The following is a 25,729-nucleotide window of genomic DNA, read 5'->3' as shown; positions in this document are numbered from 1 at the left end:
AGAGAGAGAGAGAGAGAGAGAGAGAGAGCAAAAAGGACGCATACCAATTAAACCATACATTAATAGACAGAAAGAGCATCGGTAAAGGGCGGAACAAATCCACGAAGGTGTACTTCCGGTCATCGGTTACTTCCAGATGGTCTTTCTGATCAGTTATATTTTCCAGCATAGCATCAGTCACCTCCATACTGTTGGTTCTCGCAACATGCTTTATGGTGGAATTAGCTTCCTTCATTCTTCTTTTCGACAGAAGCCATCGTACAGACTCCGGCAGAATGCTGAAAGTTTACAAAACACTTCTTTTGCATAAATATATTTTTCTATATTTGCTTGTTATGTGGGTCGAAAATTATGCAATTTTCTAAAATTAACTGTATCAAAGACGCGAAGTTCAAAGATAAACCAAATAAAAAGTAACATCAGCAGTATTGTTTGCCTAATATGTCTTTTTATCATTGCTTTTTGTGGTAATCGTAGATACAATAACGTGTGTTTTATGTTCATTACCCAAAAGATGGAAACAACAACAAGAAACGTTTACCAAAAATAGTCGTGAAACCTTCCACACCGAAATTTTAAGTTCCGAACATAAATACATATTCAATATTGGACATTCGCTTATCACCACGACATCATCTTATAATCTAACCATTGCGATTATTAATGTACTCAAATATAAATCTGGTTTAAATGAAACACTGCTTAAATACCTTTACTCTGCAATAACATTTAAAGTACACTGAAAGTGAAATATCATACTTAAACAACGTCACAGTCCGGTACTAGATAGTTATTCCCTCATCCGATTGTTATTTTACAACGTGTAGTCCTTATTTTATATGTACGTGTGACTGGAGTCTTTATCAATTGGTATACATATAAAATGCAAACAATGAGTTTGTTAACATTATTTTAAACCATTATTTTACAATTTATGTTGCATAGTCAACAACATTTACAAAGCTACTCCCAGATTTTAAGAATATCAGCTTCATCGAGAGACTGGACCAACTGAGGCTACAACTCTAGAAACCAGACGCTCGCATGGGGAAGTGATGAACGTGTTAGTGTTAAAAAAAAATCATCAAAGACAATTTCCCTTTAAAACTTAATTGATCTGTCTTAAAGATTTCCTTAAGATGTTACTTCATCTCGTACAGTATTTGACTTTTGTTAAAAAAAAAACTTCTAGAAAGTTTTTGAGTTGAAATAAGAATGTACAACATCTGTAAGCTAGAACAAATATATGTTTACTACAATGAATGTCACATTACATAGATACTGATACAGAAGCAGCAATGTCTGCATGTATTATCAAATATTGATAAAATCTTATTAATTATAATAATTCAATAATACAGTAAGGCTTGAACCGATTTTATTAAAGCAATTTTTCTCTTTGTCAATTGTAAATTATAATATCAACTCTTTTTCATCACGGCCGGAAACGTATATTCAGTTTTTCAATTATAAAAAGACTTCTTTCTTTGTTTCAGCCTTTATAAACTTGAACAAACCTCATATCCCAGTCTTTATTTGAGCCGGTTTTTCATGAGCATGCAAAAAATCTGACATCGACACGTGTTTAGATTATAAATTTACTTTATACCTTTATGCTTTTATACATATTCGTAAAATTAAGCTTAAAACGACAAGTACCACCAATAAGCGGCGAACAGAACCACCGGTACCGTGATAACCATCTCGATATAGCGCCAGTGTCTGATGAAGTAGGCCAGCAAGGAGAGAAGCATGTACCCGACAGCGTAGAAACTCAAGATCGTTTGACCGGCCAGCAAACGGTACCGAGGGGCCACCAACTAAGTGCCTTCAAAGTATATCGAGATATATAACAATGGGACTAGTTAATACATTATTATATCTGATAAATACACATATTAAGTAAACCTCCACTTAATTCTTGATGAGCAGATACAAAGATGAAAACAAATAAGCGTTTGTTATACACTGTTAAGGTAATGTGAATTGATTATTAGTTTACATCTCTGTTGTAATATTTCTTCTTCCAGTTACATTTTAGACAAACCTACCGTATACGTATGTAAACATCTAAACAAAACAATACTTTTGTTTCTCAAAGTTAATTTTAATGTTGCAGTTGGGTAAATATTTGATATAATATAAGCAACTAAAGACGTCCGTAACCTGCATATGTTAAAGCAAAGAAAAGTTAAATCAGTTGCTATCATTGATAATCTCGAAGAAATTTGCTTCGATTCCATGTCGCTTTTGTTAGGATGTTTATTTGAATAATGTTATTCATTTTCCTAAATTATTAAAAATGTCAATTTAAATATATATGAAACGTTGAAAGATTTTTATCTTTCTTACTGGCGGATTATTATTATAATGGCAGACACTTACACATAGTGTACGCTACTAGAAAGAGGCCCGTTTGTGCTGCTCCCTGTAGAATGTAAAATGGTATGAACACTACCATAGATGGTGCTAAGGCTGCCGCACACCCGGATATAAGCAGTAGTACTAGACCGCAGAACAACATAGGTTTCCTTCCGAATCTGTAATGAAATTGAAATGACATGGGACTAGGTCGGTGTTTGAATCCAATTGCCCTTTTATTATTTGTAAAATAAAATATTTTTTAGTGACATTTATCCTAGAATTAGATTACGTCATATAACTTCGAAATAAAGTAGTAAAGAAGTAACTGCCTGAGGATGGCCGTAAGGCTTGAAAACGTTAGCTATGATAATATCTGAATATGTAAACGATACACGAAGTCTTCACAAATAAAAAAAACCATGTATATAGTTCGATATATCACTATACAAACACATGCATAATGTACTTACATATCAGAAAATTGGCCAAAAACTACGGCCCCAACAAGGCGTCCGAAAAAGAAGAGAGTCTTTGATGTGCTTCTTAACCATGCTTGACTGCATACAAGGTTAAACTAGGACAACAAAAGCAAAACATTTCAGTTTAGTTATATATGTGTTTCCGTCTCCTCTGATACGGTAAGCTCCAACTTAAACTGTTTATTTGTTCAATACATCAATGATTTAAATAATGATCAAAGTTTACTGTCATCATAATATCGATGTTCAACTATTCAACATATATAGTTATGATGCAATTGTATGTTTTCTTTTCAAACAACATATTTTACAATGTTTGCTGTTTTACGATAGAAGGCACCATTGTTGATGAAGCAACATAGCACACTATCTAGCATCATTTCAAACATTTTTGTTCTGTAGCGATCTGAGTGCAGTGAACTAGTTACCTCAGACACGATGGTTGGTCCGTATACATTCTCTGAGTACTCCCACTGTGTGCATGGGTCGGTTGTGAAATTAAAAGGCCCTGTGACGTTTGATACCTCAAGTTTAAAGTTTCCATTGACCAAAGATTCGTTAGTCTGAGAAGGGCTATACAGTGAACATTACTCCCCTCCTGACATTAGAAAATCTCTCCACTTCTTGAAAGAGACATTTGCTAATAATTTGTCCGATATATTTAAGTCGTTGATCGTGCATTCATATTCTGGTTTTGCGCCAACAAAAACCATGTTCATTGAATGAAACGCACATAGGATTCCCACCAAACATATCAGGAACAGACGAACTTTCTGGTAGCGTCCAAAACCGCCAATATTTTGGACCAACTCGTCAAAATGCATATCTGAAATTATTTTCAAGATAGAAAAAATAAGTTCAGAAAGGTGATTGCAACTAAATAGTTGCTAAATGCATTGTACTAAAAAAATGAAACTTCAGAAAACCTTACAGTGAGACACATTGATACCATACGCCAAATAATGAAATTTCAAAAATTTCATGAACATGTGCGTTATCATATTTTTTATCCAAATAACCTTCCATAACTGTTTTACATGTTTCCTCTACTACAACGTATTAACATGTGGTTCTTACAGTTTAGTATTGGGGAGAAAACTTGTTAAGTGAATGGTGAGTTTCTGTGTTATATTTCCCCTGTTGTATACTTTTAATCATTATTAATATAAATTTTGGTTGATATTCTCAACACATTTTCATGTGATTTATTACATTTTATTTTGCGAATGACATTGCACTAAAATTAAACTTACATTTAGAAAACCTTTCAGTGAAACCGATTAAAATATATGTTTTAAAGTTTACATAACATTTTGGAATATTTCTATAATAAACAATTCTTGTCCCTTATAACGTTTATCCCTATTTTAAATGTACATTTTTATGTACGTGTCTTAAATCAAGCTAACTGCATGACTGACGGGAAATTGCAAATATCAGTAGAACAAAATTCGCGTCAAATAAGAAATAAAATAAAATAAATATACAACATTTGATATAGCGCCCTATCTAGCTTACATAAGCCACTCTAAAGCGCTTTACAGTACATAGATATGCAATTTTATACAGTCAATACAATAAGCATATATATGAATCAATACAATATTTGAGGAATTCGCAGGAGCTGCCTTATCAGGCGCTAAATACTAGTTCTATGCCACCTGGCTAATATATCCCTATGTGTGTATACCTGTGTGTGTGCAGGATATGTATTGTGTTCTGTTTGTCGTGGGACCGTGCTTCCAACGGTACCATGTATAGCGCCACCTAATTTGAATCCTACAGCACAGATACTGCAACACCCACCCAGACCATTTTATACTCCACCTGGGTTGTTGGAGTTGTGTGGGCAGGAGAAAAACACTTTCTCTAAATATTCCATGCGTACGGCGACTCCGGGGATCGAAACCCGGCCGCCTGCTTCGGAAGCCGGAGTGTTAACCACTCGACCAATCCACCCAAACGACCTATTTTTTCTTTAATTTGCAATTAACAAATTTCCTTCGTAAAAGCAAGGTATCCGGCTGTCAAGGATTGGGCTGTCACTTACTTCACGTGGCCGGTATAACAATTATACATTACACACAGTACAATCAGTTGTTACCACCTCGTCGGCCAGAGCGAAAGTCTGTCGAGCGTGACAATGTGTTTAACCAATAATATATACATGTTTTCAAAGCAAAAGTAACTTCCGTAATATAAACAATCCTGATGCTGCTTATTTTGACGTTCAAATGGCTTCGGGAAACTTGAAACATCAGTGTTGGACTAAAGGACGTCGAAGTCGGAATATGACATCACGTTACAATAGCGTAAGATTGCGTTCAATGTTTCAAATTGCCTTTGTGTTCATGGATGACACAAACACTATCAACATTAAAGAAGTCCCGGTTGTAAATTGTATAATTATTGTGTCGTCACATGCGCAACATTGAATTGTATGCCCGAAACGAGCTTGTATAATTTAAATAGGATTCCAAGATGTAATACACCTGTACCGTTGCTGGTTCTGGAAAACATACCTGCTGTATATCCCTGCATGTTGTCGTATGAGGCGACTAATGTGTGGTATTCTGCAGAAATGCATCCGCTAAGGGGACATTAAGTAAACCGAAATTGGTCTATTTTCCCTATTGCAACCCTCGGATTCTGTCTTTACCTTTCTTGTTTCTCTACCCGTTCTTTACGGTAGTGTTTCTCTCGGCACCCGTCTATATGACCTGAACTGTTGAGAGCACGTTCAACTCACTACATACAAACTAACACAATCTGTTATAAGTTCAGGTTAACTCCGTTACGTAAATAAACATGGCTAAATACCAGTCAAATGACCTATTATAATACGAATGGAACATTTCAACCAAGGTTATAGAAAATATATTTAATCAAAATATAACTAAGACATCTTGTTTAAAACATTTATGACGATTTCCTGTGTCAATACTATAATGAAACATAGGTAATAAAACTAATCAAAGCTAAAATTTCTAAGCAAGAAATTTCAGTGTTTGCCGGAATGAATTCGTGTCCATTTAAACTCAGATAGTTGTCTGAAGTGCACATACTTTCTATAACTTTCGGTGACATCTTGACTTGGACCATATTTGGATCAAGAAAAAGGAACCCGGTTTGACTTCCAGTTTGTAAAGATTCATGATACCGTTCCTTTGGTTTAACCAACTTTGTTATCCCAGTGTATTTTTATTATATGAATTTTATTATCTTGTCATACTTTAGTAAATGTTTAAGTTTTGTTATTGGAGTCTTTACACGATTAGCGGTAATTATTGTCATATGGATACTGTGTATAAAATGCACATTATGATGTTTATTAGTAGATTGTTGCCCGGTCTGAAGGACAAGCTGCTCCGGCAGTCTCATCTGACTACAAATAGTGCCATGAGCCTGTATATTCTACACTCCCTGTGCGACTACTAAGACTGTACATTTTATGGCGAATATCACTAGTGCTTCAGAAACCGCTGGCAATGCTTTAGTATTTATATTACATATTAGATTCATTTAATCTGACTTTATCATCCTATTGTTATTTATAGTGTCATGATCACTCTGCTAATAAGTATTGATACTGGTGTATATCTTTCTTCACAACATCTCTGGTATTCGGCTGGACTGGATGGAATTTATGAGTGTACTATTCTATAACCTGTTCTAACTATTTCATAGTTACATAATTATTCTAAAGTGCTTTGTTAAATAAATTTTTAAGAATCAACTCCAATAATAGATAATAATAACTACATTTCCTATATGAATCCATATTATATTCTAAAATTTTACAAAATGTTTATTTCTTGGTAATATATATCCAGTTGGTAGATGGCCAATGGGTTTATACACAGGGACTTTTGGGCCTGTATCCCTTGGATTTTATGTAGGATGGTTGTCAATAAATATCCAAAACATAAACAGAAAATTATTAAATAAACGTTGAAAAAATGTTCATTTCACAAGCTAAATGGGAGATATCTCCCCTGCACTGTTTAATTGGATTGTTATGACAGAATATATGTTATGTTTGTAAATAAGTTTGGAAAGGACTTAAATAGGCCTAGCCTGATGTCCAATTCAATTGACATATATAAAGTCAATAAAATCTGTTGAAATTAAAAAAAAAATCAAAACAAATTCATCCTGTTGTTGATGAAGAAGGTATTAAATATGAAGTAATTTATTTTATTTCGGCAAATTTTCGTGCACTTACATATCAATAATAATGAACAACATTTCATCAGAAGATTTATGTAATATGGCGGGAACAATGCATGAACAAACAAAAAAAAATACATATATATCGTTAAAAAACTACAAGGAAGTTAAGACCATACGTTCCGGAAGGATACGCGTCTCCTGCTTCATGGACGGTAGGTCAAATCCAATTAAAGTTATGTTGTCATAGAGAAAAACGGGGGGAAGTTATAACAAAACTACAAGGCACACTAACGACCTAATAAAAATGTCGATATTCGTATCACACACAAAAAAAAAAACCCAAATATTTCCCTTTACGGTAATAAAGGCGACCATGACCACTTCTTCATTACATTTCCGGTGCACTTCACTTAATTTGGTTTTAACCGATTATACAGATTTAAATATGGTAAGGTATTTGTTGTTGTCGTCGGGACAATTTTGAAACACAGAAAAAAATGGCATGTCTAAAGAAGCACAAAGATGGGGAAGGAAGTGAATCGTAGGTGTATAATTGTTTTACACTTTTGACTGCCGATACTTTATTTCATTTCAAATCAATTTTATTGTATTTAAAACATAATTGGATAAGGCACAAGCATTGCCTTTTAAAGCCCTTTCCAGAAGAAAATACACACATTTTATACATTCATATATACATATAGAGAGAGAGACAGTATTATAGAGAAGATGTAGTATATGTTCAAATTAATACTAGAACCATTTAATGTATGTTCACAAAAATAATAACTAGAATATCATAGATTTTTACATTTCAATTACCATAGTCTATTTACTTTAATTACTAGAATAGCCTAGTGTTTGGTTAGAGGCACTTCAAAGTCACTGTCACTATACACAGTGCCATCCTTCCAAATAACACCAGAGTTATTGTTATAAAATAGCAAATACAAACACATTGTAAGATAATTTTTAGTATAGTTTAAGTTAAAATTTTCCAGATTTTTCAATATACTCCAGAACACATGAGAGAATAAATTTATTTAATTCACTGCTTAGGTTCATATCACCCTTAGTGAAAGTAATAGTATTTAAGATGATGTTATTAATTTCGTTATAATTAGATAATGCATAGAGAAAACTTGTCTTTCATCTATATATGTGGGGCAATTGAGGAAGAAGTGATTTGCATCTTCAATGATATAACCACAGTCACAATCATGGTTTTCTGTAAGATGATCATCATATAAATCTGATTTTAACTGGTTGACTTTATTTCGAAGTTGACATACTGCTATATTCAACTTCCTGGAACCACCGTATTTAAAAATATCTGTACAGTTAGATGGTTGCAAAATGTGTGTGCTGTCTTTAAGTAATTCCAGGTTTAACTGGCTCAATGAAGCGAGTTTTGGGAAAGTACAGTCTGGCCTATTCCATAGAGACATCATTCTAGGAAAAAAGCTGTTTTATACAGGTTGGTTCTGCACAGGGGAACAATAACATTTCTTTAATGTCTAAGGCGAGGATTAAGATCATTATTAAAATATGGTAAAATACGATCATAAAGATGGTCAGGACAGTCATGCTGCATTATCTTGAAAAATAACATACATTGATAATCATCACGCCTTATTTTTAGTTTATCTAGACCAACTTTCTTATATATTAAGTTATGACTTGTACCTCTTCTCAAACCTGATATAATTCTGAGACATTCTAATTAGACTGATTCCAGTAAATCATTTCACCCTCGGTGCAATTATTCCAAACAACACAAGCAGACTCTAGTGTTGGTCTTATAAAAGATTTATAAATTATTTCAAGAGATTTTCTATCTAGCTTGTGTTTAAGCATTCGCATTATTTGTAGTTTTGTACAGCTGTTTTCATATATATAATTAGCTTGATCTGACCATGATCCACGACTTTTAAAAAACAAACCAAGACGTATATGATTTTTGACATTTATAACAACACTATTTGAAAATACCAAATCTGGATGAGATGTCTCAGAATTATTTTTAGTAGACATTAGTAATGATTCAGTTTTACTTGGATTAAATGTTATTCCCCATTTATCATCATATTTGCAGCATCTCTGCCATTACCATCTATCAAAGCGTAAAGAGAAGTGTCATCAGCAAAGAGTTTGACATGGGAGTGGAGTTCATCTTCAAGGTCATTAATAAATATTAAAAATAAATAAGTCCCGATAACCGAACCTTGGGGTACACCAGCTTTTAATGTTTGTAAAATTGACTTGTAACCATCTATTAATACCCTTTAGTCCAGTTCAAGACGTCGTCACAAATACCATATTTCTTCAATTTGTAAATCAATCCACTGTGCCAAACCCTCTCAAAAGCTTTGCTGATGTCACAAAATACTATCATTGCCTCTTTTCATTGATCAAGTTGTTTTGAAGCTTCATCATATAAATATATTAATTGGTTAACTAAGGAGTCTTTGGGAAGGAAGCCAGACTGATTTTTCTAGATAACATTATTCTCAGATAGAAAATTATAGAGATGTTTAAAAACTATTTTTTCAAGAAGTTTACTAAATAATGATGTGACAGAGATTGGTCTATAGTTACTGGGGTCACCTCTTCCTCCCTTGCCCTTATATATTGGGGTAACATTAGCACACTTCCAAATACTAGGTATGCTACCAGTAGAAATGGATTTGTTAAAAATTTACAGCAAGGGCTTCACAAGAGAGTCAGCAATACCTTTAATAAAATAGCTACACATAGATTTCCACATATTATTTCATGTTTCTTTCAAAATAACAACATACTATATAATATATGTATATATATTTATATTTATATACTCATTGTTACCTTTAGGAGAGAACTAATATAGGCTGTGCCTTTTGTTCAATCCTTTTTCTAAATGAAATAAAATTTGTTGAAATGAAATAAAATAAGGGGGTAGTGCATCTGGACCAGCAGGTTTTTCTACATGAATACGTTGAAGCTGATCATGAACATCCTGTTCAGTGATAATAATGGAAGATATGTTTTCTTGTGAGATAGGACAATTAGGAGGAATGTCAAGGTCAGTTTTGTCAGAAGTAGAGACAGAGGTAATATATGAGTTAAAAGGTTCTGCTTTATCCACAGGATGTGATTTAAGTTCACCATTTATTACAAGAGGAGCATCATTGTTTGATTTATTGTTAATGTTCAAAATAGACTTTGCAACCCGCCACCACTTACCTGGAGGACTAGATTTGTCAATAAGGGAATTTTGAAGTTTAAGTAAATATTTTTGCTTAGCATCTCTTACAAGGTCAATTACTGTATTTTACACTGTTATTCGTTCGCTATATCAATTTAGAGCAATGCATTCGACTGTCTTTCCAATACGATACTATGGGAATCATAATGAGGCAATAAATAACTTCACCTGCAGGGGAAATGCTCAAGAACCATTTACTGGAACCTCGGAAACTGGGGTGTCCAAGGCGTCGGCGCAATATCGACTTCGATATCGAGCATTTGTGTGTCGAAGAACATTCAGACGATCTTGGAGCTTTATAAACACATTTCCAGGGGAAAGAAGCAATCAAATATCCGTTCATGAAACAGTGAGAAATATAATCATTACGAGGTTGGAGGATATCTCTCGCTGATATTTCTGAAATGTCACCAGTTTACTGTAAACTATCCCCCGTTTATAGGATTAAATTATTTTTCTTGTTCACGATTTTCAGTTTATTTGGCTTTAACTGATTATATAGATTAAATACATGGCATGGTTGTGTTATCTTATATTGGTTTGGAAGCAAGCATTGAGAAATTTCCCTTAACTACGTTTTTTCTTTGTCACAATAAGTATATTATATGGAGACGTGTGTCAAAAGAGAAGCCAGGGAGAAAAGTAGCAATCGACCAGATAGAGGGAAAGAACATTCCTAGTATGTTAAATCAATGTTGGGGTATCTTTGTTTCCTACGTGAAGACAAAGAAAGTCTTCGTCTAGGCTCCGAGTTATCCTTACGGAATTGGTCATTGTAGAATCGACTTACCTGTCAACCTTTGTGGGTTTCAACCTAAAATCTTGCACGTCCTTTCCTTATGTTCCTTTCCCTTACACAACCAATAGGCCCAGATATTAGCAATACAAACTAGGATTCTGGATATACTCCCGAAAAAAACCTTTATAGTAATAAGATAATAAGGCAATAAAATACTAGAACGAATGTGTTTCCATTAGGCCATATGTGGCAGCCCAAACTACCATACATATAACATTATATTTGAATTTGATGTTAATAAAAAATAAATCATAAATCAAGCCGTTGCATTCAGATTTCTAATATTGATGTAATCTTATGGTTGTCTGGAGTGATAGACAGTATCCATACATTTCTAACACATGCAGGACATTAATTTTTTATTGTTTGATAGAGTATTACATGTACCAGCTGATATATCATATACTGACTAATGATTGTCCATCATACAGTGCGGAGTTGCAAAATCAAAATTTTGAATTCTGAAGCCAAGTTATAGACATTTAAAAAACAATCTGCAGATTGAGGAATGCCATTTTTTATTGACTCGAACACTTCTGTACTAAAATACAAAGCAGCGTTGATGTCAAACTTTGTACTTATAGTATTCATACTACTGCAATAATGAGAAAACATTATATGTACACCTTTGTGAAGTCGAAAGATGACCACTTATTTAATAGGCTGATAATGTAAAAATATGATTACTCCTATATTAACAGAAATAATAACGAAAATTAAAAAATTAAAATTGTCAATTAAAAAATATTCAGACATTAACGAAGTAATAAAATTGAGTCCAAACGACTGCCCTCTCTTTGAAAGAAAGAAAGACTAATGTGGTGTGTCTTTATCATTAGAACCGATTTTGAACTTAATGGTGATGCATCATATACGTTTACATTTAACCTTATTTTGTGTGATTCTGGACTTTTTATCAATGATGTGTACGTATATCTTTATTTGCTCTTTTTGAAAATTAAAACGAACTGAAACGTGCGTTATTTTGAAATTCTCTATCGGCACATACGCTTAAAGCTAAGTGTGGGATTACAAATACAATGTATCAAAATCATAACTTCTTGCACTATTTAAATTGCTGATATTGTTTGTGCTGCTAGTAAAATACATTGTTGCCGGTGATGGATTGGGTGCCTCCTATACTCCAGTCGACGCTGATGTGACCTCTTCTGTCTCCATTCTCACTGACCTACGAACAATATATGAAACATTTACATATTATCAACAGCAGCGTCGGTATACACATAAACAGTACACTTCTAAAAGGTCATTTGTGTATTATTTCACTTCAAGTGGTAATATGCCGACTCAATTAAATACCCATCTATGTCTATAAGTTAACAAAATTAAGTTGCAATATCGGCCCAGCCGTTCCTACTTCAACAATTAAAGAAAATCTGCTCACATTCGGCCAGGTAGTGGTTACACTAAACAGACTTGATTACATCTTTTGCGTGGTTTTATGCCAAAAACAGGGTCACATCAAACGGTTAAAGCTGACCAAAGATAAATTATAAAGTATATAAATATTTTTGAAAAAATTCTTATTAGTGAATGATATTGATATATTCGTAATTAGATTCAACTGTTTGGTTTTAATAGCATATGCTTAGTTCGTGTTTAACATAAACAGGAATTAAAAACTTGTTTTGCGGGCTTTCGATAATGTCTTTCCTTTGTAAAGCAAAGAGTGTTGATGATTTACACTTTTTGCTTGACAAAGGAAACAGACGTTTGTGGTAAAAACAAGGTTGATCTTTACCAATGTTGATGTAATTGTATTCAATTAGGTCATTTAAAATTAAGTTAAGATTTTTATAGTCAAAAAGGTTCTTTCATAACAAAGTGAACATATATAGACATATATTAATAAGATTGCAATCGAGAGCATTGCTATACGCTACGTGAAGCACATACTTTTAATAAGGGTTTATTCCCTTTTCAAAGACAATTCTAAAAGACTTACTCATGTCAAATCGTTTAAAAATTAGAAAATTAATAAGGAGAGTATCATAAACTTCAATGAAGATTCGTCATATGAAACACCATATAATGCAAAAAAGATTCATACAGACTATTGAATTCTTACTTTGATCTGTTACTCAACGCTTCCTCGATGGTTTGTGGTAGTTGTCTCCCTGAGGTTTCCGGTAGAAACAAAGCAATGCACCCTGCAATCGCTGCCATACTTCCGAAAAGCAACATTGACAAGGGACCCCATACGTTTTGCAACTCCAGAATTTGTGGGGCCAGCATACCCCCGATACGAGCACACATGGAGGATACGCCCATACCGGCATTTCTATGGAAAATATTTAAGTAGAAACTTTGTTCATTTTACAGCAATTATGAATCAAGTGTTTCAGCCTGTGTTACTATCTCCTGTTGGACCTGATCGATGGCGGTGGTTTAAATAACGGAAAAAACGAATTAACCTAAGAGAAACCCACGTGGTCCGGCACATGAACCAATACCTTTTTATGTCCGATCGGGATATAGAACCTCGTCTGTCTTTCTGAAAAGCACGTGCTCTATTCACTGCACCACCCGACCACCCTTACAATATTTATGTTGTCATTTTAAAATACTTCAAACTAACTAAGATATCTCTAAAATTTATCGTCACAATATAATTCCCCCATTTATTTTTCTTTACAAAGACAATGCAGTACAAACAATCAATAAACGGAAAACAGCATATTAAATTAGTTAGTAAATATAGAAGGACTATTCCTACCTGACCACTGTAGGGAACACCTCGGCCGACATCAAATAAATGATACCATATGATATCGATATTCCAAATTTCCCTATCAAGGCAAATGCGACTTTGGCCGTTACCAAATCTGTGGAAGAATACACATTCATAGATTACACATTCGGTAAACGAACAATACTATTATGTCATTTAAGTTGTACCCGATTTTGAAGATTTTTTTATGGCACATGCAACGAAATATAAACAGTCTGAACAAATAGGTTTTATTATAATGCCTGCTAGGAGTATTTACTGACTGGTATTCTGAGATAAGATAATGCTGTTTATTGAACAATACTTTTCGCGTTGTTGCAGAATAGTACAAACCAATTAAGTATCTAAGTAGATTTTTTACAATTTGATTGGTTGTATTTGTGCTTTATGTTCCATGTAAAGCTTTTGTCATTGAAGGACGTACCAGGACTAAGAGGTGGAGAAAAACCGGAGGGCCCTGAAAAAACGACCAACCTGTGGCCAGTACCTGGCGACTGCCTCACTTAGCAAAATTTGTTCAATGTGACCACAAATAGTTCAACTTCATTTCGATGAATATTGACTATGTAGAAATTGTTTTCAGACTCAAATATATCGACGATGTACTTCTTAGATATCAAGATATTTATTATCCACTTCGATCCTATATCATATATACTCTCCTGGACATCAAATCAAGACTCTTTTACAGTATGCTGTACAATTTTTCGATCGAGAGCTTTCCTTTACTTGACAGTAACATCACTGCTTCTCCGTTCTATAGTGATAACATATCGCAGATGATTTGGTATTCAATGTTTGATATGAGTATTGAGTTTTCCGTGATAGATGTAGATGATAACCTTATAACACAAGATTTCGTGATATGCCGGTTGATAACAACTATGGGTAAGTCGTCGTAATCTTCTTGAGAAACATTAAATTACCTGCGCGAGGTTGAACATTTTTTAGAATAATCATTTCTGTTCCCTGATTTCCTGTTTTTTGGCTTTCAATATGGGGACGTGATAGTACCTGGATTTGGTTTAAATTAACATGGTGGGTATCGCGATAAATCAAAAAAAAAAGTTACCCTTCTCGAATACCTGGTTTAACTTTCGTTTGCCGTGTTAAACGCATCTTGATAACAGAAACTAACTTACCATTTGGTATGAAACCGGAAATGACACATGCTATTCCACTCATTGTCATTGCGCCCATTAGGGGCAGTCGACGCCCCAGTCTATTAAGGAACATGATGCAAAGTACATTGCCGGGGATCTCCACAGCCCCTGCAATCATGAAGTTAACATAGGGGCTCCCTCCAATAGATCCGATGCCAAGCGACAAACCGTAATACACAAAAGAATTGACGAACCTGTTCAAGAATAGATGAAGGCTATTCACTTAGGATATAATGCTGACTCAGTTCAATCTTAAGAACATTTCCAGCTTTGTTTTTGTTTTTGTTTTTATTGATATTCTTCTTATTTTTCATATCAATTAAAGTTCATAATTAAAAGTACATTTAATTAGAATTCTACAATTTGCAATATGATTGTCTAATCATAGAATTAATTTGACTTTTATGGAAGCTGTTCTCTTGAGGGAAGACAATGAGATAGAGCAATAAAGATCTTGTATACGATCACATACCAGTTAAACCATACATTAATAGACAGAAATAGCATCGGTAAAGGTCGGAACAAATCCACGAAGGTGTACTTCCGGCCATCGCTTACTTCCAGATGGTCTTTCTGATCAGTTATATTTTCCAGCATAGCATCAGTCACCTCCATACTGTTGATTCTCGCAACATGCTTTATGATGGAATTAGCTTCTTTCATTCTACTTTTCGACAGAAGCCATCGTACAGACTCTGGGAGAATGCTGAAAGTTAAAAAAACACTTTTTTTCATTTACATATTTTTTTCCTGTATTTGTTTGTTATGGGGGTCGAAATTCATGTAATTTTCTAAAATTAATCATATCAAAGCCAAAAAGATAAAGGTTCAACAAGATAATAACAAATACCACTTATACTGTTTGTCTTATTTGTCCGTAGGAACCAATCTACAAATTGTATTAAATCTCAATAGAATTGTTCTTTGCGGTAAACGTTAATACAGTTACATGTGCCTTTCGTTCATGATACAACGACAACAAGAAGATACCACAAATAGCCATAAAGATACCACCGACATTTCGATTCTGAACATGAATGCATACTCTATGTAGAAAATTCGTTTATCACCACGAACAATCTGGTATAAAACTAACCATTGCGATTATTTATGAAAACAAATGCAAATCAAGGCCAAATGAAATACTGCTTCAATATCCGTACCCTGCAATATCATTTAAATTACACTGAAAGTGAATCCTCAGACTTAGACAACGTCACAGTCTGGTAACAGACAGTTGTTCCCTAATTCGATTATTATTTTACCACGTGTAATCCTTATTTTACTTGTGACTGGAGTCATTATTTATAGATGTATAGGTGCAAACAATCAAGCTTTTACACATTATTTATTGATGTACAGGTGCAAACAATCAAGCTCTTACAAATTATTTATTGATGTACAGGTGCAAACAATCAAGCTTTTACACATTATTTTAAACCAGCTGTTTTACAACTCATACTACATAATCAACAACATCTACAAAGCTACTCTCTGGATTTAGGAATATTAGTTTCATCGAGAGACTTACCAGTTGAGGCTACAACTCTAGAATTCAGACGCTTGCATGGAGATGCGTATACGTATAAATGTTGATGAATTGGCTGTATATTCTAAATGTGGTGGAAGCACTGACTCTTACTTCTCGAAACCATTACTCAAACAATAGTTGATTTCTTGTAAAGTTTCCCTCAGGATGTTATTTCATCTCGTACAATATTTAACGTTTTAGAAATATAATGAATTTCCCATTATACACCTGTGAATATAGAGGAAGCAATGTCTGAGTCCACTAATATCTATGAATAACACTTTCTTTCTAAGACACAAAAACAAAATGCTAAAATATGATTAATTACAATAATTCAATATTACAGTCTTGAGCCTTTTTAATATTCAGCAATTTGTCTCCTTGTCAATCGGAAATTATGATATTAACGAATTTTCACCACAAACGGAAAACTATATTCATTTTCTTTTCAAATATGAAAAAGTATTAATTATTTTGAACAGACTAAAGACCTGGTTCTTAGTTTCAGCTTCTATCGATCTTGAACAAACTACCTATCCCAGTATTTATTGGTGGATTGGTCGAGTGGTTAACGCAAGCGGCCGGGTCCCGATGTCCAAAGTCGTTGTACGCATGGAATATTCAGAGAAAGTTTTTTTCTACTGTCCACACAACTCTAACAACCCAGGTGGAGTATATAATGGCCTGGGGGTGGATTTTGCGGTATCTGTGCTATAGTGTTCAAGTGAGGTGGCACCGTTGGAAGCACAATCCCTCTACAAACAGAACACATTACATCTCCAGCATACACACAGACATACACACATAGGGATATATTAGCCAGGTGGCATAGGACTAGTAGTTAGCGCCTGATAAGGCAGCTCCTGCGGATTCCTAAAAAAATGTATCGATTAATGTATGTGCTAATTGTATTAATTGTATATATTTACATTCTGTATGCTTAGACCCATTGACAAAAATGACATTCATAAATGCATAACACAGGTGTTCATATAATCTCAGCATGTGGGAACTGATAGTAACCTGATCACACTGCGTAGTAATACACTACAAAAACTACTCACTCGGAACGACCGACCTAGATGCTTAATTCTTACATCATAAAATATTATTTAACTGTGCTTGGTGAAATATCCACGTATTCACGTGTCCTGTGCTACAAATAAACATTGAATATGGAACTACATTTTGTTGTGTTATTGTTGTTGACGGTTGCTAAGATCTCTCACGATATTGTCACATTTCCCCGCGAAAAAACCCTTTTCTCGCCGCTGCGTTGCCCCCGTGTATAAGCAGGAACAAACCCTGTTTATCTGTTTTATTCGTTGTTATATCGATCCACTGAAAGGATTCGTCAATGTAAATATAAGGAATGATATTTATTTTTTCAACATTTATGACCTCATAAATGTTGAAAAAATAAAAATCATTCCTTAAATATAAGTACTGTAAAGCGCTTTAGAGTGGCTTATGTTATCTAGAAAGGGCGCTATATCAAATATTGTATATTACTTTTATTATTATTATTTTATTTGAACCTTTTTTTCATGAGTATGTCAAAAATATGACATCGACACCTTCTCACAAGGTCTCGAAAGGAAGTACTAGTTTTGGCCAGTAGACATGCTACAATAGATTTTGCAGGTCTGGTTCAACCATTCTATTTTGAAATAGGTTCGTAAATACACAAACTTTTGCCTCGTGCATTAACGTTTTTATACGTATTCGTCAAAGTAGTATTGAAACGACAAGTACCACCAATAAGCGGCGAACAGAACCACCGGTACCGTGATAACCATCTCGATATAGCGCCAGTGTCTGATGAAGTAGGCCAGCAAGGAGAGAAGCATGTAACCGACAGCGTAGAAACTCAAGATCGTCTGACCGGCCAGCAAACGGTACCGAGGGGCCACCAACTCAGTGCCTTCAAAGTATATTGAGATATATAACAATGGGACATACATTATTATATCTGATAAATACATATATTAAGTAAACCTCCGCTAAGTTCCTGATGAACATATACAAAGATAAAAACAAATAAGCGTTTGGTATACACTGTTAACGTCATGTGAATTGAATAATACTTTAGATCGTTATTATTTTATTTCTACGTCCAGTAACATTCTAGAGAAACATGTTAACACCTAACAAAACAATATTTTGCTATATTAGGTTTAATCTTAAACTAATTAAATAATCATAACAACGAAAGACGTACGTAACCTTCATGTGTTAGAGCAAAGTAAATTTGAATAAGTTAATCAGTGATAATCGCAAAGCAATTTTCTTCGGTTCCATGTCGTTTTTTTAGGATGTTACATTGAATTTTGTTATCCATTTTCATACATTATTTAAAATGTTAATTTAATTATCAATTAAATAGTTTAAATAAACTAAAGACCATATTTTTTTCTTTCTTACTGGCGGATTATTATTATAATGGCAGACACTTACACATAGTGTACGCTACTAGAAAGAGGCCCGTTTGTGCTGCTCCCTGTAGAATGTAAAATGGTATGAACACTACCATAGATGGTGCTAAGGCTGCCGCACACCCGGATATAAGCAGTAATACTAGACCGCAGAAGAACATAGGTTTCCTTCCAAATCTGTAATGCAATTAAAATTACAATGTCAATGTTTGAATCCAATTGCTTTATATAATAATTTGCAAAAATGAATCTTATTTGGTGTTATTTATCTTATTAGTTTGATAACGTCATTACTACCATTAATTTTTTTACTCATACTACATAATAATATTGTTACCTAGAAATTAAAAGTAATTGCGTTAAGATGGCCGTAAGGCTTGAAAACGTTAGCAATGATTAGCTATATTCGTTTTGTTGATATTTTTATCTGAATATGTAATCGATACACGAAGTCTTCAAAAAAATCGAAAAGTGTGTATATAGATTCGACAAAAAGCTATACAAACACATACACAATGTACTTACATATCAGAAAATTGGCCAAAAACTACCGCCCCAACAAGGCGTCCTAAAAAGTAGAGAGTCTTTGATGTGCTTCTTAACCATGCTTGACTGCATACAAGGTTAAACTAGGACAACAAAAGCAAAACATTTCAGTTTAGTTATACATGTGTTCCCGTCTCCTCTGATACTGCAAGCTTCACCTATTATTGTCTATTTGTTCAATACACCAATGCTTTGAATAATGTCGATGTTCAACTATTAAAATCACAATATTGTGTAGCTGCAAATTCATATTTGCTTTGCAACACATTTTTTACAATGTTTTGCTGTTTTATAAGTTTATGCATTATTGTTGATGAAGCAACATGGCACACTATCTAGCATCATTTTAAACATTTTTGTTCTGTAACGATCTGAGTGCAGTGAACTAGTTACCTCAGACACGATGGTTGGTCCGTATACTTTCTCTGAGTACTCCCACTGTGTGCATGGGTCGGTTGTGAAATTGAAAGGCCCTGTGACGTTTGATACCTCAAGTTTAAAGTTTCCATTGACCAAAGATTCGTAAGTCTGAGAAGGGCTATACAGCGAACATTCCTCCCCTCCCGTCCTTAAAAAATCTTTCCATTTCTTCAAAGAGACATTTGTAAATATTTTGTTCAATTTGTTTGAGTCGTTGATTGTGCATTCATATTCTGGTTTTGCGCCAACAAAAACCATGTTCATTGAATGAAACGCACATAGGATTCCCACCAAACATATCAGAAATAGACGAACCTTCTGGTAGCGTCCAAAACCGTCAATACGTTGGAGCAACTCGTCAAAATGCATATCTGAAATTGTCTGCTAAGCAAAAGAGATAAATTGAGATTAGTGACTGAAGTTAGCCTACAATGTGACAACGAGCAACTGAAATTACAGATAACCTGATTGGCTGATATCTTGGAAATTTTTTTAAATGTTATTTTATTCTTTCAGAAATATATAAGTGTATAAACATAATGATCATCATTACTGCCAATAATTTAAGCGACATATTGAATGGCGTAGTACAAATGGACTAAACAAAATATACATATCCATGTATTTATATTTTGATCCAGTCCATCTTTCGATTTTTTGTTCATTTTAATTCGATTCATATTCATATGCAAGACGTGTTTTTAAAAACAGTGCTTAAATGATTTTTTTTATAATAAAAGTATTCAATTACATAATTTCGAACTAAACAATTGCAGTGTTAGCTATGAATGAATAATTAAATAATTTTCCATTTTGACACTGGTCGTTGATGATTTAAAATGTACATTGGTGCATGTAATTAATCGCACGCATCTTTGTCTGGTCCTGGAGCAGAACATGGCTGTGCTTCCAGTTGTATTTGGGATTAATTGGTATAACCTCGTTTCACCAGGGTACAACCTAATTAAAATAGTGTTGTATTTGCGGTTTTAAGATCCTAATGATTTGTTTGTGACTGGGCTACCAAAGTCGACATTCTTGTTGAAACATGGATTCATCTTTCTCGTGAAAAACGTGAAAATAGCACAACTACAAAAACGATCACGTATACATAAAGGTATTACTGAGCAAACGAACGATAAGTTATAAGATAAAGTATATGGTCTCTAAATAACTGTTTTAAAATACAAAACGTCATCATAGGATATGATTAAAAAGCGTATTAAACATGATGAGTTAAATTAATTGAAATGTTTAATCAATCATTCAGCTTCATATTGGCGACTTTGGTTTCTCCAACATTCCTGTTTTGACATGCTCTCATCACTGTTATAAAATATCTATAATTTATTTTATCTGGTTTAAAAAATTGCGTGATGTAACCGTATAGAGAGTTTCAGTTTTTCTGATGTAATTGGATATCACCCAATAACTCATTTCAGCGAATGTAATTGAAATACCTGAGAAAAAATTGGTTTTCATTTTGACATATCAAAAACAATCACCTAAATATCTTTCATTTGAAATTGTAGGAAACACAGAATGCGTTAAAATAACGTCCTCTGTTAATAATAGATCCAATTTTACTATATTTAATCCGGAGCGAAATGAAGCGCGAGTCATTCATCACATGAAACATGAAACAATTGCTCTACCAAGGGTTTCAGAAAAAAACCTGGTTTGATATGAATCCCAATTACACCAGAGTTATTGTTATAAAATAGCAAATACAAACACATTGTAAGATAATTTTTAGTATAGTTTAAGTTAAAATTTTCCAGATTTTTCAATATACTCCAGAACACATGAGAGAATAAATTTATTTAATTCACTGCTTAGGTTCATATCACCCTTAGTGAAAGTAATAGTATTTAAGATGATGTCATTAATTTCGTTATAGTTAGATAATGCATAGAATAAAACTTGTCTTTTATCTATATATGTGTGGCAATTGAGGAAGAAGTGATTTGCATCTTCAATGATATAACCACAGTCACAATTATGGTTTTCTTTAAGATGATCATCATATAAATCTGATTTTAAATGGTTGACTTTATTTCGAAGTTGACATACTGCTATATTCAACTTCCTGGAACCACTGTATTTAAAAATATCTGTACAGTTAGATGGTTGCAAAATGTGTGTGCTGTCTTTAAGTAATTCCAGTTTTAACTGGCTCAATGAAGTGAGTTTTGGGAAAGTACAGTCTGGCCTATTCCATAGAGACATCATTCTAGGAAAAAAGCTGTTTTATACAGGTTGGTTCTGCACAAGGGAACAATAACATTCCTTTAATGTCTTAGGCGAGGATTAAAATCATTATTAAAATATGGTTAAATACGATCATAAAGATAGTCAGGACAGTCATGCTGCAGTATCTTGAAAAATAACATACATTGATAATCATCACGCCTTATTTTTAGTTTATCTAGACCAACTTCCTTATATATTAAGTTATGACTTGTACCTCTTCTCAACCCTGATATAATTCTGAGACATTCTAATTAGACCGATTCCAGTAAATCACTTTCACCCTCGGTGCAATTATTCCACACAGCACAAGCAGATTCTAGTGTTGGTCTTATAAAAGATTTATAAATTATTTCAAGAGATTTTCTATCTAGCTTGTGTTTAAGCATTCGCATTATTTGTAGTTTTGTACAGCTGTTTTCATATATATAATTAACTTGATCTGACCATGATCCACGACTATTAAAAAACAAACCAAGATGTTTATGATTTTTGACATTTATAACAACACTATTTGAAAATACCAAATCTGGATGAGATGTCTCAGAATTATTTTTAGTATACATTAGTAATGATTCAGTTTTACTTGGATTAAATGTTATTCCCCATTTATCTGCCCAGAGAGACATTCTCCTGAGATCCTCATTAAGAATATCTGCAGTATCTCTGCCATTACCATCTATCAAAGCGTAAAGAGAAGTGTCATCAGCAAAGAGTTTGACATGGGAGTGGAGTTCATCTTCAAGGTCATTAATAAATATTAAAAATAAATAAGGCCCAATAACCGAACCTTGGGGTACACCAGCTTTTAATGTTTGTAAAATTGACTTGTAACCATCTATTAATACCCTTTAATCCAGTTCAAGACGTCGCCACAAATTCCATATTTCTTCAATTTGTAAATCAATCCACTGTGCCAAACCCTCTCAAAAGCTTTGCCGATGTCACAAAATAGTATCATTGCCTCTTTTCCTTGATCAAGTTGTTTTGAAGCTTCATCATATAAATATATTAATTGGTTAACTGTGGAGTCTTTGGGAAGGAAGCCAGACTGATTTTTCTAGATAACATTATTCTCAGATAGAAAATTAAAGAGATGTTTAAAAACTATATTTCCAAGAAGTTTACTAAATAATGATGTGACAGAGATTGGTCTATAGTTACTGGGGTCACCTCTTCCTCCCTTGCCCTTATATATTGGGGTAACATTAGCACACTTCCAAATATTAGGTATGCTACCAGTAGATATGGATTTGTTAAAAATGTATAGCAAGGGCTTCACAAGAGAGTCAGCAATACCTTTAATAAAATAGCTACGAATAGATTTCCACATATTATTTCATGTTTATTTCAAAATAACAGCATACCATATAAGATATATATATATATATATATATATAGAAAAAATAAAATTAACGACCGACTAAAAAACTAGCTGCTTTCACCCTTCACAGGGCTTTTCAGGTTTTCCCTATCATCTATCATATATGGCCTATGTGATGTCATTCACATAGGCATATTTTTAACGTTTAAAATGTTTCATGAACAGATATTTGATTGCTTCTTTCCCCTGGAAATGTGTTTATAAAGCTCCAAGATCTATGGATCCATACATAGATTACATAGATTAACGTGATGGTTAATTATATATATGAAAATTAGCCCTGTGAAGGGTGAAAGCAGCTAGTTTTTTAGTCGGTCGTTAATTTTATTTTTTCTCTATTTACTTCCTTCACATGGACATTTAATCACTTTTTATTATATATATATATATATATATATTTATATACTCATTGTTACCTTTAGGAGAGAACTAATATAGGCTGTGCCTTATGTTCAATCCTTTTCTAAATGAAATAAAATTTGTTGAAATGAAATAAAATAAGGGGGTAGTGCATCTGGACCAGCAGATTTTTCTACATGAATACGTTGAAGCTGATCATGAACATCCTGTTCAGTGATAATAATGGAAGATATTTTTTCTTGTGAGATAGGACAATTAGGAGGAATGTCAAGGTCAGTTTTGTCAGAAGTAGAGACAGAGGTAAAATATGAGTTAAAAGGTTCTGCTTTATCCACAGGATGTGATTTAAGTTCACCATTTATTACAAGAGGAGCATCATTGTTTGATTTATTGTTAATGTTCAAAATAGACTTTGCAACCCGCCACCACTTACCTGGAGGACTAGATTTGTCAATAAGGGAATTTTGAAGTTTAAGTAAATATTTTTGCTTAGCATCTCTTACAAGGTCAATTACTGTATTTTACACTGTTATTCGTTCGCTATATCAATTTAGAGCAATGCATTCGACTGTCTTTCCAATACGATACTATGGGAATCATAATGAGGCAATAAATAACTTCACCTGCAGGGGAAATGCTCAAGAACCATTTACTGGAACCTCGGAAACTGGGGTGTCCAAGGCGTCGGCGCAATATCGACTTCGATATCGAGCATTTGTGTGTCGAAGAACATTCAGACGATCTTGGAGCTTTATAAACACATTTCCAGGGGAAAGAAGCAATCAAATATCTGTTCATGAAACAGTGAGAAATATAATCATTACGAGGTTGGAGGATATCTCTCGCTGATATTTCTGAAATGTCACCAGTTTACTGTAAACTATCCCCCGTTTATAGGATTAAATTATTTTTCTTGTTCACGATTTTCAGTTTATTTGGCTTTAACTGATTATATAGATTAAATACATGGCATGGTTGTGTTATCTTATATTGGTTTGGAAGCAAGCATTGAGAAATTTCCTTCATCTACGTTTTTACTTTGTCACAATAAGTATATTATATGGAGACGTGTGTCAAAAGAGAAGCCAGGGAGAAAAGTAGCAATCGACCAGATAGAGGGAAAGAACATTCTTAGTATGTTAAATCGATGTTGGGGTATCTTTGTTTCCTACGTGAAGACAAAGAAGGTCTTCGTCTAGGCTCCGAGTTATTCTTACGGAATTGGTCATTGTAGAATCGACTTACCTGTCAACCTTAGTGGGTTTCAACCTAAGATCTTGCACGTCCTTTCCTTATGTTCTTTTCCCTTACACAACCAATAGGCCCAGATATTAGCAATACAAACTAGGATTCTGGATATACTCCCGAAAAAAACCTTTATAGTAATAAGATAATAAGGCAATAAAATACTAGAACGAATGTGTTTCCATTAGGCCATATGTGACAGCCCAAACTACCATACATATAACATTATATTTGAATTTGATGTTAATAAAAAATAAATCATAAATCAAGCCGTTGCATTCAGATTTCTAATATTGATGTAATCTTATGGTTGTGCTGGAGTGATAGACAGTATCCATACATTTCTAACACATGCAGGACATTATTATTTTATTGTTTGATAGAGTATTACATGTACCAGCTGATATATGATATACTGACTAATGATTGTCCATCATACAGTGCGGAGTTGCAAAATCAAAATTTTAAATTCTGAAGCCAAGTTATAGACATTTAAAAAACAATCTGCAGATTGAGGAATGCCATTTTTTATTGACTCGAACACTTGTGTACTAAAATACAAAGCAGCGTTGATGTCAAAC

The 25,729-nt window shown here is 33.7% G+C and overlaps 1 protein-coding gene and 1 pseudogene across 1 annotated transcript in view; both read right to left on the bottom strand.

Moving 5' to 3' along the window:
• The window catches only part of LOC110449841, a 6,499-nt pseudogene extending 2,832 nt beyond the window's left edge, over positions 1–3,667 (bottom strand).
• Positions 3,668–11,850: 8,183 nt separating this feature from the next.
• The window catches only part of LOC110449809 (organic cation transporter protein-like), a 29,262-nt gene continuing 15,383 nt past the window's right edge, over positions 11,851–25,729 (bottom strand). The window contains exons 2-10 of the mRNA XM_021496906.1: positions 19,883–20,293; positions 19,469–19,572; positions 18,966–19,120; positions 18,264–18,432; positions 15,450–15,683; positions 14,957–15,171; positions 13,800–13,908; positions 13,152–13,364; positions 11,851–12,251 (exon numbers count right to left, since the gene is read on the bottom strand). Coding sequence (XP_021352581.1) covers positions 12,200–12,251; positions 13,152–13,364; positions 13,800–13,908; positions 14,957–15,171; positions 15,450–15,683; positions 18,264–18,432; positions 18,966–19,120; positions 19,469–19,572; positions 19,883–20,278 — 1,647 coding nt within the window. The 5' untranslated portion in view covers positions 20,279–20,293 and the 3' untranslated portion in view covers positions 11,851–12,199. The remainder of the gene's footprint in view (positions 12,252–13,151; positions 13,365–13,799; positions 13,909–14,956; positions 15,172–15,449; positions 15,684–18,263; positions 18,433–18,965; positions 19,121–19,468; positions 19,573–19,882; positions 20,294–25,729) is intronic.

Source organism: Mizuhopecten yessoensis, unplaced genomic scaffold, assembly GCF_002113885.1.
Source record: "Mizuhopecten yessoensis strain PY_sf001 unplaced genomic scaffold, ASM211388v2 scaffold4823, whole genome shotgun sequence".
Lineage (NCBI taxonomy): Eukaryota > Metazoa > Mollusca > Bivalvia > Pectinida > Pectinidae > Mizuhopecten > Mizuhopecten yessoensis.
Note: the sequence above shows the minus strand (reverse complement) of the source record. Positions and strands in the feature narration are given on the sequence as shown.